We start from the raw sequence: 14,460 nt of genomic DNA, 5'->3' as shown, positions 1-14,460 counted from the left end.
AAAAAATAAAAAAAACCACTTCACATAATTAATTGTCAAAAACAATTATTTTGAATAAGCATCCATCTACCTAACTAATGAGAAAATAACCTCACATCACAATGGAAGGATGAGTTAAGGGCCATGCCTTTATGGCATTCCATGATTAAGATGGAGACACACCACCCTGTCCCTTCTAATGCCACCACCTCAATTGCCACCTATATAATGTCTCTCAACTCACCTCCTCGAATTCTCCCAAAAAATGGGAATGGCATGCTCAGAGTCTACCAAATTCGTCTGAGAAGCTGTATTACTCGTGCCTACACTCGTACATACTACATACGTGCAGCTGCCCAACTATATTCTACTTTACAAAAGAAAAATATCCCACCCACATTCAAAACAATCAACCACAAGCGCCGAATTTCTCTCCGAGTTTTATGAATGGAAGGCGGAGAATCCACTCCCTTCTATCACAGAAATTTCACTCCTTCCAATCACAGTCACAATCACAATCATAATCCCATTAGCAATCCCAATAACAATGACAATAAGCTGAATCCTTCAACAAATGCTGTGTACAGAGCAGGATGTGAGAGAACCATGGTGAGCCTGGAGCAGCCTATCAGCATTTCCAATAACAATACCAATACCCACAATGATAACGCCTCTTCCCCTTCCCCTCTCTACTCAGAATGCAAAATTTCAAGTGCAATGTTTGGTCACTCAGTTAGCGAAAGAGCAGGCATAGGAATTGGAATGGCTGGGCCAGATAGCTTCAAGAGAAAGAGAGGGAGGCCTCGAAAGTATGGCACCACTGGTGATGGATTTGGAACAATGGGTCTTCCATCGTCACCAATTTCACCAGATAAGAGAGGAGTTGGATCTGGTAAAAAAGCTCAGATGCTGGCTCTTGGTATGTTTATCTTGTTATCATGGCCTCTGTTTAATGTATTTGATTCGGGTCTTACAAAATTCAGTTCATGGTGAACACTTTGAAGTTTTGATTATGTTGTGTCACAGAAACGATCTCCATTTGCATTGGGTGTGAATTGGTGAGACTCCCCCAACCCCTTTTGATTTGGGTTTTACAAAATTCTCTTCATGGTGGTCACATTTTAAGTTTTGATTATATTTTGTCACAGAAATTATCCCCATTTGCTATGGCTGTGAATTGGTTACACTTTCCCCTATACCTTGTAATTTATTATTGAACTTAGATTACAGTTTGTCTCGGAAGTCACGTTCCATAGTTTTCGATTATGAACGCTACAACACTAAATGCAATGTCGGTATCTAGTAGTTTGTTGCAGATCATATATTTGTTGCTTGTTAAATACTTTAAATAGTGGATATATGCGACAAATTCACTTTTGTGCTAGCATTTTTTAAATAAATTATATTGGTATCTGAGCATGTTTGACAATTGGGCTTCTTTTTTTCTTTGGAAAATAAACTTACTATATACTTTTATTCACATTCTTCAATGCTTGAACTTTCACAATCACTTTTTTAGATGTTTCTTTTGTCTGCAACCTAAGCAAATCGTGTCTCTAACTTGGGTATTTTTGTATTTTAATTGTTCCCTTTTGTTTGCACGTCTAGTAAGATTACCCACCAAAACGTACGATATTAACAATAAAAATTCCCTTTCTTATACTTGGGTATTTTTTTGCTTTCAGATCTTTGCTAATTAATTTTGGTACATGATTTTGAATACTTTGCATATCCACACTATTGATGTTTTGCAGTTTTGTTCTGGGCATTCTACTCCTTGTTTGAAATATATATGTAGCATGGTTGGGCATATGAATCTTGTTCGAAGTCCTATTTCATCTATGATTCAGCATGACTGGTTACATATATTGACAAATACAAACTATGTTATGTGCTTCATGCTAGTGTGCCTTACTGCATTTATGTGGAAGATGAGTGACTCTTCTACCAGAGTACTTTCGTTTGCATTCCTCAGATATGGTGGGAACACTATGGCCTGTCATAATAAGCACTTTGAATTGTTTGCTGGAGGCATTTTTGAGAGAAGACACATTTATTCAGTTGTCAGTCTGTGATCCATTCCTAAGAGGATAGGTTTCCATCTCAGAATTTTGTTTAATTGGACTAGTTGGTCAATCGGGTTAATATTTTTGTAGCATGCTTCTTTGGATTAGCTCGAATTTTTTGATTCATTTTTGGGGTAGTAATAGCGATTGATTGTCTCATTAAATGGCTGAGATATTTTGAAATACACTAAAAATATTGGAGCATCTATCAGTTATGTGTCATGTTTATGGGGTGTTTATTTTTTGCATAGACTTATTGGTGGCAAGATAAGAAGTTTGTATTGTGATAATGATAGCTACCATCAAGCGCTTCATCAAGCAGTCTGATATTTTTTCAACATTGAAAATTGAGAGCATAGTTGAGTGGCATTTTCACATAAAAGTTTGTATTGTGATAATGATAGCTACTGTTAAACACTATAAATTATCTTGCTATTATATGCAATTTGGTGTTTCCATATCATTTGATTGGCAAGGCTCCCAAGAAATAAAAAAGTAGGAAAAAACTAAAAAACAAAATATTTACTAAACTCCCGAGATTCATAATATAAGGAATTAAGTCTAGTTTTATTTTTGATGATCCCAGAATCTATTTGCTTTCCAAATTCTGTTGCTACTGGCTTTCTGTCAAGCTGTATACAAGCAGAAAAAAACAGTGTGATATGGGTTAAAACTGTGGCGTTATTATATCAAAAAGCTGGATGTGGTAGACTGAAATCTTGATAATGTTAAATGTTTATTTTTCAATAATTTTTGGCTGGTATATTTTTAAAAAGCCCTTGTTTGGCACATATGCAATTTTTATGTGGTTGCTGGATTCACTAAAAACCATCTCTTATCGAGCAAAACAAAATAAAACAATTACACCAATTGTAATTCTAATAAATGTGGTTTATGATTTCACCCCTAGATGGTAGGGAAGCAAGCGAGTGATTGGGAAAGGTAGAGGATTTGCCATAGGATTCAACAAGACTAGTAAGGGTGAAAGAAATGGCAGTAGTGGAAAATCATGAGAGAATAGAGGATTCGGCACAACCCTGGCATTCTAGAACAGAAGTACAAGTGGCAGTCAGGAGTCTCTTCTTTGTCTTCTTCTTTTTTATTTTGATAAAAACTGAATCTTCCAATCAAATGTTTAAACTTAAAAATATGCACAATGGCCAGCTCTATTCATCACTGAGTCAAGGATGTTTGCATTACACTGCATGAAAATTTAAAAATCAGCACAGAATGGGATAAATCGATAAAAGTCAGAAAAAGAGTGTGTCAAAACTAATTACTAGCATAAGTCTTCTCACACATGAAATTCATCTCGGATTAAGAAAGTGCTTCTGCTGTTAATCTCATCATCTATGGTACATGAGAAAGCCACTACTTATAAAACACTATGTGCATATGAACTTTGTACCTGAGACCCTTTCTGAGATCACATTGGCAAGATTTTACAAAATTTTCCTTTGTAGATATAGCAGTGGATCATCTAGACAGGCTAAGGTCTTTCCGATGCGGCTAATATGCCCCTCTTTTCAGGCTGAGATGTCCTTCTGGAGCTGTGCCTTGGTTTCTTTTCCTCCATCGGTAGTATAATATCAAACTCCTCAACATTTGACAACATCCACTATATTATGCCTCCATGGAAAACTTTGATAACATTAATGGTTACATGATAATAATGTATGCCTCCTATAAGATCCACTCCAAAAAGTGAAATCTTTCTCTATAGTCCTCACCGTTGGAAAGTGGAATTTCCCATTTTATATGCTACAGTGGATGAATGAATTGGAAGGAAGAGCACATTTTATTTTGGAGGAGCTTTTGGCATGTTATTTAGAGAATAAATCGATACACTTGGTAGTTGGGATTTGGGAAGAAGGAAAAAAAATACTAGAAGAGGATGCCAAATGAATGAACCTGGCCTGGCCTGGGGATGGGCAGCTAGGAGACATCAAGTTCTAACAAGAAGAAAGTTGAAAAGAAAACCAGATGAATGAATCAGAGTTTTGGAGATGGGGAAGGATAAGAATAAAGAGGAAGATCTGATAGTGGGATTGGGTTGAAGGATGGGCACAAAGGAATGAAAGTAAATAATATTTATGTATGGATAAGGGAAACAAGTTACACAGGGAGAATTACCCTCATGGCATTAAATTCAAAGCATCCCTAGAAGACTTGGAGTTAGAACATATACCCTGCACCCTAAGTTTTTAAAGATTTTTTTTTAATAAAGGTGAAAATATTGTATTATCAGTAAAGGAATTGAGTCCCACTAGTACATCAAGGGACATGTAACAAAGTTTTAATAATTGCAAGAAAGAAACTATCTTTTATTTAATAAGAACCCAAAATTAGTCCTACAAGTACATCAAGGGACATGTAACAAAGTTTTCATAATTGCAAGAAAGAAACTATCTTTTAACTAATAAGAACCAAATATTAGTCTTAACAAAAAGCTGTGTATGTTTGTTGTGCTCTGTAATTTTTGTCTAAAATTACTGTCTTGTTGCAATCTCTGTGCAACCGGTTTCTTGATATTTTTCCTTGTTGTTTGGCTGGGATTTTTTGGCCTTGTTATCTATCTTTGTTAAAAAGGGTTAGGGGCCTAGGGCCCTTTCAAAACCCCTATCTTTACCCTTATAAAAAAAGCATGCATGTGGCATTTTGATTTGCAATCAAGCAATTGACTACATGAATATTAAGTTTCTTTTTTTCTCTAATTTTTCCTGTAGGCTTGTGTTTTAAGTTCTTTCCAATCGTTTCTTCCAACAGAGATTGAGATCCCTTCAATATATCCACCATGGTTTCTCTCTTTATTTGAAAATGAGTGTCACTTCTAACTCTTTTTCCCACTAATAAATTTCATAATTTTGTTGGGTTTTTCTACCTTTTCAGTTAGATTAGATTCCTCTTCTCTGATGTTTAATGTTGACTGAATTCATGATTACCATTCTCTCCTTCCTCTTTCCCTTCATGTTCAATCTTGTTGGTCATGCTCCCTTCATGCACTATCAGCTCAAAATCCAATATTTCTTAATTGGCTTCTTTGAATTCATATCCTTCTAGGAGATCCGTTTCCTTCAATGCATTTCTTTCCAAAATTTCACTGTTGGTCATTTCCTGTGGCTACCCAGATGCTTCCAAGACCTTGTTATGCTTTGCACACACTCCCCGTCGTCGACAGGGTCCCCCTTTCGGTGTTTTCTCGTCTCGTCCTCGCTCAGGTCCTAAGTAGGGAGTTCTGGTAATTTGCAGAGATGATGCAGCAATTATGAATTCGAGGTATTATGGAGAAAGGAAATTCGCCTTGGAGTTTGACTGCAATTTTGATTGCAAAGTGAGAAAAGGGCGAGTGAGCATAGCGTTTTTCAAATTTGGCTTGAAAGACCAGAACGCCTAAAGGCTGAAAATCGCCTAAAGCCAGAATGTGAGAAAAATATCTAAACTCGCCTAAGTTTGAAAATGTTGTTTTGGGCCAAAAATGTCTAAACTTGCAAAATGGCCAAGTAAGCCGAAAAAGACATTAAGTTATAAATCGCGCAAAATGTTGTTTTGGGCCGAAAATGTCTAAACTTGCAAAATGCCCAAGTAGGCCGAAAAAGACTAATAAGTTATAAATCGCGCAAAATGTCGTTTTAGGCCGAAAATGTCCAAATTCGCGAAATCCTACAAGCACCCGAAAACAACTTAAAGTTTGTAAAATCGGCTTATAGCCCGAAATTGGAAGAGGGAAAAATGCCCAAAGATGAAGGCATGAATTTTCTTCAAGAGCCCGAGTTTTCAAAATGGTCTTTCACGCCGAAATTCATAAAGTTTGAAAATGAGGTTGTAAGCCGAAAATGACTAAAGGGAGAGAATCTCGCAAAATGAGGTTGTAAGACGGAAGAGAAGAAAATAGCACAAAAGGTCTTCATTGGTCGAAAATCGTGAAGGAGACTTAACTTCACAATCTTGCCAAAAGCCCGAAAAACGTAAAAGCTCACGAATTCTTCTATTTTGCCAGAAAAACTCAGAGGAGAAGTTTATAAAAGAAAAGTGTGAATGCATATTCATTTCATGTTGAAACCCTCAAATTTCAGTTCGTGCGATTAGCATTCTTCTTGCCGAAATCTTTCATTCTTTGCACATCGTGCGAATAGTCTTAGGAAGCCAAAGTCCTCAAATCGCAGAAGCCGTCAAAATCGCACAAAACCCTTGTGTAAGCCGAAAATCGCAAAGCCGGCTTCCAGCATTTTGAAGTTCTCTATTGGAGTCTGAATTCGTGCAAGGCGACTAAGGAACCCACAAGCAAGGGGAAGCTGAAAACGGAGGAAAGTATTAAATCGCGCATTAAAACTTCATTCCGCTGAAGTCCACAAAATCGTCTTGAAGGCCGAAAAACAGTAGAGTTTGAAATTGCGCAAAACCTTTAGTTAAGTTGAGAATCATTCGAGCTGAAGTTAGGATCTCCAAGTCACGTGATCAAGTCAAAAATCTCCAAGGAAAATCGCGCAGAAGAAGTTTCAAATTCACCAAATCATCCTCTTGGCCGAAGATCGTTCTAGATTCCTAGTCACGTAGGAGAAATATATTGGGCAAAGTGGTCATGATAGTTAGCCTAGGGTTAGAGTGTAAGTGAGAGTGAAAAATTTGAAGGTTATAATTTAAGAGAATATCATCATAACGTACCACAACAACCAACTAGCAAAATCGGCCTTTAGATTGAAATTTCGAACTTAGAAATTTTTTAAAATTCAAGTCTAAACTAAAAACACAAAACACTCTTTTCCAAGTGCATTATCACGAGCAATCAACTTTCAATTATCAAAACATTTAAATGCTGAGTTGCAGGCCAGAACTTTTGTAACTTTCCACCATTAACAATCAGGAGTAACATTTCGAAATCCGCTCCAAGAACAATAGTTAACCAAACCAACTTGACTTTCGGCTTCAAATTGCATTTAGCTTCCAGACGATCAGATTTAAATTGTTTAAATGTCGTGTTTTAGCAATATTTTCAAATTTCGATTTACCTCGTTGATCATCAATCTTAACGCTAATGTCGTCTTCTGTTTTTGCTAACCCGTTTTTGTTACCTTAATCTCGTCTCGTAATCCGTGTCCGGTTGTGTAGGATAGATGCCTAAATCGGCGACTGAGTCTTCAAAGGCACCTGGTGCAACTGGAACATCCCAGATTTCCAAAGCTGACATTCCCCGCAAGGTTGAAAAAATAAAGTACCAGTACCAAGGAGGAGGAGTTAGGGAGTCGAAGGTCCAGAGTGTTTGGGAAAACATAGGAGACACGAACCTAGGCCATATTGATATTCAGGATTTTAGGAACAGAGTGTACTCTCCGAATGCCTATGGCAAGCCCAGACGGATGATGGAGAGTGGTATTGCTCAAGCAGCTGGTTTCCCTCCGACCGTGCAAAATTATGAATTAGTGGTTGAGGCTGCTAAACATTATCAGCCAGAAACCAAATTAGTGGTGTTGAAGGGGATGGTACTAGCTGACTTCACGCCTGAAGCCCTTGGGGAAGCATTTGATATCCCATTTCCCGATGATCCCATTGCCACAACTATCGATGAGGCTCAAGTTGTTTATGACATGAATCCTGCTAAGTGTAAAACATTGATAAATGAAGAATGGTTCAAGGAGAGAAGACCCCCAAGCACTAAATTAGTAAAAAGACCCCTAGAAGCGATTTTCACAATGAGTATGGTGATATGGTTACCTTACTCAGCTGGGTCATGGGACTTCCTCAATCCAATCTCTTTGAGGAATGGATGTTCTACTTCACTGAGCAAGTCTTCGCTGGGAAGTCTAAGTTCGATTGGGCTCAAATCATCAGCGACAATATTCATACACAGCTGGTTGAGCTTGAGGAAAAAAGGTACTTTGCCATGACTTCCTACTTGGTCTACATGTTTGCTCAACACCAGTCGTTGACGAGATTAATTAAGAAAGGTGAGATTGGGAACGGGTCGAATTAGGTGAAGGTATACGACTGCTACCCTCAGCTACATTACTATGACATTGCCCAAAGAGAAAAGAATAACATCGCATACGCAATTGGTCAGTATGAGCATGTTAATGATGCTTTTACAATGCGCCTGGTTAGATTAATGCAAAGAGGATTGCATATAAGGCTATCAAAACAGGCTACAACCCTGATCCGGAAATATGGTGCATGGTTCATCCAGTTTCCCAGGTTCACCTACATTAGAATAACAGGCTTTGAGGGAACACCATTCCGGCTTCCGCGCTATCCATCAGACAGAGTAGTCCTCATGGAGGTAGCAAGACAGGCACACCCAGTAGGCAACTTACTCAGAGACAAAAAGCAATTGGGGTTCACCTTCTCCATGATTTTGGGTAATCTTGATGCACACTTCTAAAATTCGGTGCAAGATGAAGAGTCATTTGCTGAATTAGCATCCTATTGCTTACAGGAACATTTCCCTAGGAAATGCTTTGATCATGATAAATTGGCGAAGAGGGCCTGCGACAAACATTACAGGGCCAAGGCGTCGATAGAGGACTATTGGAGCAATTGTTCTGATGACTTTGAAATCCGTCGGTGGGAATATTCTAGGTTGAGTGTTCAGCAAATGCGGCTTTATGAGTACCGCCAGGTCCCAGATCAGGTGAAGGACTATGGAAATTGCTTGCAAGTCCGAGAATCCAAAGCAGTCAAAGACCTCCCGCTAGCCATTGATTGGACTCGAGACCCAATCACAAATTTTGAGGTAGTCATGAAAGCTCCAAGAAGGTACACAGATAACTAGTTATCCCAACAAATTGAGAGATTGACCCATGAAGGAACCCAATTCACATACAATTTAATGGGTAGTCTCGATTCCCAGTCTTCAGAGGACGAAGGAACCTCAAGCGTGCCAAAGGAAGAGGTTGAGAAACCTAAAAAGAAGAGAAAGAAAGCAAGGGCCAATAGAGGGACTCAAACATCAAAAAGATCAAGGAGAGAAAAGATCCCAATCAGGAGGCTAGAGGTTACTTCATCATCCAGGGACCCCAGTTCAGAGGATGATGTGGTTGAACTCGATTACATACCCACTCCACCTTCACAAAGTGATCCTGCTGCATTCAAGGAAAATAATCCTCAAACACAAAATGAGCAAGAAGCAAAGGTGAGGATCATTGGCTTGGATAAACCTGGAAATCAGGTCAAGGAGGGAGAGATTGCATCTGATCAAGGGACTGGTAAACATGAGCTCACACAAGAGAGTAGGCATGAGTTGCAACTGAATAGCGGCAACAAAGATGACACCACTGTTGAGGGAGAGCAGAAAGGGGATGAGACTCAAGAACCCAACAGAAGTGAAGAACAACCATTACAAGAGGATACCCAACAGTTGCTCAGTGAGGTGGGAGAGAACTCAGCCACGAGTAAGGGATTGGATACTGCACCCATTCCTCCTATGCCTGATCAATTACAGATAGGCAACGAGTCAGCTGAGGCCTCCAAAGAACAAAGTGAGGATCTGGCAATTACATTGGGACAGACCATCCCTCAGGACTGGCTAATTGCTCGTGCACAGCGGAAAACAGTTTTCAAGCCACCAATTAACCTGGAGGATATCTTCTCTCGAATAGGAGAAATAAAATCCAAAGGTAGAAAAAGGCCGAAGACTTACTCCAGGATTACCCAAGACGAGCAAAGGAACCGCTTGATTCATATTGCTACCCCACTTGCAGACAAACCGGCAGATCAGATTGCAATGGCTGATTACAACGTCACGACCATCCCCATAGGGCGAGCAACCAAAGAGCAGGAGAGGAAAGAAATCAGGGATTCCGTGCAGAATATGCTTAGACAACTCGACGAAATGACCGTTGAGAGAGATATGTATCGGGCTTGTGCTGAGCAAGCTGAAGGGTACATAGATCACCTATTGAGACCGCTGCAGCATGCCCCTAAATCCCATGTTCCCCCATTGGCGTTAGCACAAAAGACTACAGCTGAATTTGACGGAGTGTGATACCGCCAAGGCCGTTAGGGAATGGATTTAGGGCATTAAGGAAAAGGGAGAGAAAATCTTCAAAGATGTGCGATAAATGGCTCTCCATAGGGAATCCACTCTTATCAAAATGTGTAAGCTGAGGAAAGAATGTTATAATGCTCATGAGGCAATTACCAAGGCATTGCCCCTCATAAAGGCTCTATTTTGGACCTACACTCATCTCCACACTTGATATTATCCTAGATCCCTATGATGTCAATACCTTCAAAGAATGGTATTAGATTCTCAGCATGAAGAACGACATGAAGGATAATATCAACAAAATGCAAGATAAGTGCGATGACGTTTTGTCAAACTTGAAGGATCTTGGTGAAAAGATCCTCAGATCAATGGTCCCTGGCTGGAAGAGTAGTATGATAGATAATGAGGTACAACCATAGTGGGAGGACAGGTTGAAAACCAAAGTCACCTACTCCATGGAGGACCTAGAATTTGCTAGTGGGCTACAGGTAGATATATTGTGTTTTGAGGATCATAAATAATATTGGAGAGAAGAGCCGGAGAATGTAGGTAGCCTCCTAGAGGGTATTCAGTATAAAATGTTTAATCCTCCTATAACTCTAGCAACCGAACTGTTTGAGTTGTGCCTAAGATTCCAGGACTACGTTCAGGTAGAACGTGTAGCGGATCGGGATATCTGGGGAGAGTACTTGCACGACGAGGTCGAATTTGTGGAAAAAGAGTCTACCTCGGGGAAGGAAAAAGTGCTTTCCTGAAAATATTTGTTTCTTTCAGATTTAAGTGCACTTTTTCAACTATAAAGTTTCTTTCTACCAAAGTCATTGTAAATTTTGAGCTTCGTGCAAGTGCACTTTTTGGAGCAGCTTTATGTTTAGTATTTGGTAGTTATTAGTTACTTTATGGTTGGTGTTGATATTTTGCTTCCCATTTATGGGTATGGGCAACCTTGTTTTAAGGCATGAATCTGGCCCACTTGTTTAAGTTTAATCTTGGCCATTCATCCATTTTGAAAACTGTATATAAAGGAGTTGGTTTCTCCTTTATTTGAGGTAGAAAGTTAAAGATTGTTGCAAAAGCTTTGGCAAAATTTATTCAGATTTTTAATGGATGTTAAAGTTGTGTCATTTTACTGTGAGTGCATGGTCCTCTTCTCCACCCCTTTTTTTTAATTTCTGCAAATGTATTTAATTTTCAGACAGTTTGTTTACATATATATTTGATGGAAACCTTGGTTCATACCATTAAGAAGTAACTGATTTTTATTCCCCCTGTATGGTTAGTCTGAGCCCAATTTTATGCTAAGTTCGGTTGTTAAATTTGAATGAATGGGTGTGAAAGTCCAGCATTTGTATTCAACAATTTTAAAATTTAAAGTTCCTAGATGATTGCATTGGTTTTTACCTAGTTGTGCTCGTTTGCTAGCAAAGTAATTTTTGGTTATTTTAAGATTTTTGTCTATGTGTCTCAATATGCTATCTTAGTTAAGTTAGCTAGCTGTTCTTATTACTCTCTATCCTTATCCCCTTTTTCCCTTTTTTTAAACCCGCTAGTCAAGCTAAAGCAACATCATGTTAAAGGTAAATCAGATGAAATCAAACTGTAAGATCTTAGGGAACCTGTGCGAAACCAATTCCGTCTAACCGTAAGTCCCTTTTGTGTTTCCAGCAAAACACATCAACTGTTGAACTATCCTGCAGTCAAGACCTGACAATCGAAACCTTGAGGTCATCCCCCATTGATCAATTTAAAACAACATTAGGGATTTCCTTATCTCAAGAGAGGATAGGATACTTAGCATTCTATTCCGCATTGGCCAGATGGAGTCGTAGTTCCGTGATTTTAGCCACGTCAATAGACCTCTTCACCTTTCTTTTTAATTTTTCTTGCTAGTTCCCCTATTTTAACTCATTTTGTCTTAATTATATATTTCTTTTTGGGCTTTTGGAAGTGCCATCTTCCTCTATTCAGATGCCTTTGCATATGGTTGCTGCTTTGTTTCAATAGCCATTGAATCAAAAACTAGGTGGCCATACTCATGACAGCTCCTGCACTGGAGAGGAATACATTCATAGTTAATTGGCTAAATCCATTCTAGATCCCTTTCTTTGAAGAGTGATTCTGTTGGGAAGAGGTGGATCAGCTGCAGTTCCACACATTTTAGACAGATTTGGTGTTAGACAGATTTAGTGATCTACTTGATGCATTTGATGTTGGGTTTGGAAGTCCTTATTTGTATCTTAGGGATGTTGTATTCAAGAGGTGTCAAAACAAATTCAAGTGAATCAAGGATGTGGTCAACTACATTGTAAAAGAACATCAAAGCAAGACTTAGCTTGACATGGTTAGTGCTAACCAACCCAAATATTCAATGAGGCAAATAAGAGATTTTGTTTACTTATTTTGAAGGATGAGAAACAAGATGAGATAGAAATATCAAAGATTAAAGGTGCTATCAATAGAATGCAATAGTTGGATGAGTTGCTGCAGTCTTTTCATGGAGTGTTTGAAACTCCAATGAGTTCATCCATTGCTCAAATCTCCTCTACTGAAATTGGCTTGTATAGCTAAATAGCTTTTGGAGAGTGACAAAGAGAACAAATAGATCTAAGAGTTGTTGGAGCAAGATACACCTAAGTGATTCTCCATTTGAGTCATCCATTGTCTTGGTACAGAATAAATATGGCTCTTGGACTACATGCATAGGTTATAGGATCTTGAACAAGATCATCATCAATATTAGGTATCCACTCCTATGGATTGATGACTTGCCAGACCATCTTTAATATAGAAAATATTTTATGAAGTTGATCACAAATCTTGGTACCATCAAGAGTGTGTGAAGGAGGATGTATGGAAAACAACCTTTAAAACAAAACAAGGTCTTTATGTAAGGTTGTTCCTTCCTCCTAGTTTATATAATGTGCCTATAAACTATTATAGTTGTGAGACTGATGAATGAATGCATCAAGCCCATTCATGGATTCGTATGTCATAGTGTATCTAGATGATATTTTAGTTTTTGGTGATACATGGGATGGACATCTAACTCAGTTTAAGTAATTCTTGCAAGTATTAAAGGAAGAAAACCTTTTTGCGCAATGTGAAAATCTCTGAGTCTGAAAAGAAACCACAATTCTATTTGGGGCATGTGATTGGAGAATAAATAAGAGTTGATCAAAAAAGTTTGAGGTTAACCAATTGGGTCACACCTAAGACTGCTAAAAAAACATGGAGCTTTGTTGGAACAGTTCAGTATATGAGGAATTCCATTTCATTGTTCTCCACAATAGCAGAACTTTTGCATGCAGTTGCAACAAGTTGGAAGACTTCTAATTGGGGAAGGAATAATTCATTGAAATATAAAATCAGCTATACCCTCATCCTTGCTTTTCCTAATTTGCAGCACTGTTTGGAAGTGGAATTGATGTGAATATGGATGTTTTGTTTTTAAAGTCTACAGAGATGTATATCCCTACTATCAAGCAGTCAACTCTATGAATGATTAAAAACATAATCTATCAGCTCACCCGTAGAAACTAAAAATCAGATTCAAGATACAACAGCTACATCAAGTTCGAAAAAAGTTTAGCATAGAAGTAGACATATTAAAAAACCTAGACAACCAATAGTGTATTCAAATATCACTATTAATATGCATGTCTCTCAGCACTGTCATCTGGATCCTCTCTATCAAGTCCCTTAGGTGTAGTCACATGAACTGTATGCTTGGTATGTTGTTTAGACCTCTTAGCATCAATCATATCAATAGTCTCATGCATTTTTCCAATAATAGTGTTGATAGGTTTCTTCATAAGCTCTGTAACACAAGAAAAGTAGACTTCTTCACAACCAGAGGCAAAGATGGGGGATCAATACATGAGGAATTCATAGAAAGGGACCTTAATTGCCCCTTCCCTGACCCACAACAGACAAATCAAAAGGTAGATGATTCAACAGTACCTCTTCCTATACTTGATTTCTTTCTAACTTGTCAGCCACATTCTACAAAGTATCCATCACATCATTGATTCTGTTCTCATCCCTTTTACCAAGATCAACTGCATTCTTCCCACCACACTGAATCCTATCACTAGTTTTTCAAGAGCCCTTTGTTGTTTATAATATGAATTCTGCATGATATTCAAGCCATTCTCCTTAGTTACAACCTTGCTATCATTAGAACAAAGCTGAGTCCGCTTTGAGAAATTTTCTCTGCTTCACCTTAGTAATTTTGAGGTACATTTACCTGCATATTCACACATTATATAATGACTTTATTGATGAAGTCCTTAAGTACTCTCCTTTTTTTCTAAGTTACTAGTACAGTTATACTGTTATATTGATGTGTCAAAGAATAATTGGGGTTGAGTACATCCATACAATAACATATAAAAGCCACACACATGTATAAAATGTATATAATAAAGAAAATAAACA

The 14,460-nt window shown here is 38.2% G+C and overlaps 1 protein-coding gene across 1 annotated transcript in view; it reads left to right on the top strand.

Moving 5' to 3' along the window:
- The first annotated feature begins 224 nt into the window (after positions 1-224).
- The window catches only part of LOC131033405 (AT-hook motif nuclear-localized protein 10), a 117,469-nt gene continuing 103,233 nt past the window's right edge, over positions 225-14,460 (top strand). The window contains exon 1 of the mRNA XM_057964641.2: positions 225-898. Within this exon, the coding sequence (XP_057820624.2) occupies positions 427-898 (472 nt within the window). The 5' untranslated portion in view covers positions 225-426. The remainder of the gene's footprint in view (positions 899-14,460) is intronic.

Source organism: Cryptomeria japonica, chromosome 7 (assembly GCF_030272615.1).
Source record: "Cryptomeria japonica chromosome 7, Sugi_1.0, whole genome shotgun sequence".
Classification (NCBI taxonomy): Eukaryota; Viridiplantae; Streptophyta; class Pinopsida; order Cupressales; family Cupressaceae; genus Cryptomeria; species Cryptomeria japonica.
The sequence above is the reverse complement of the archived record's forward strand: the minus strand, read 5'-3'. Positions and strand labels throughout refer to the sequence as shown.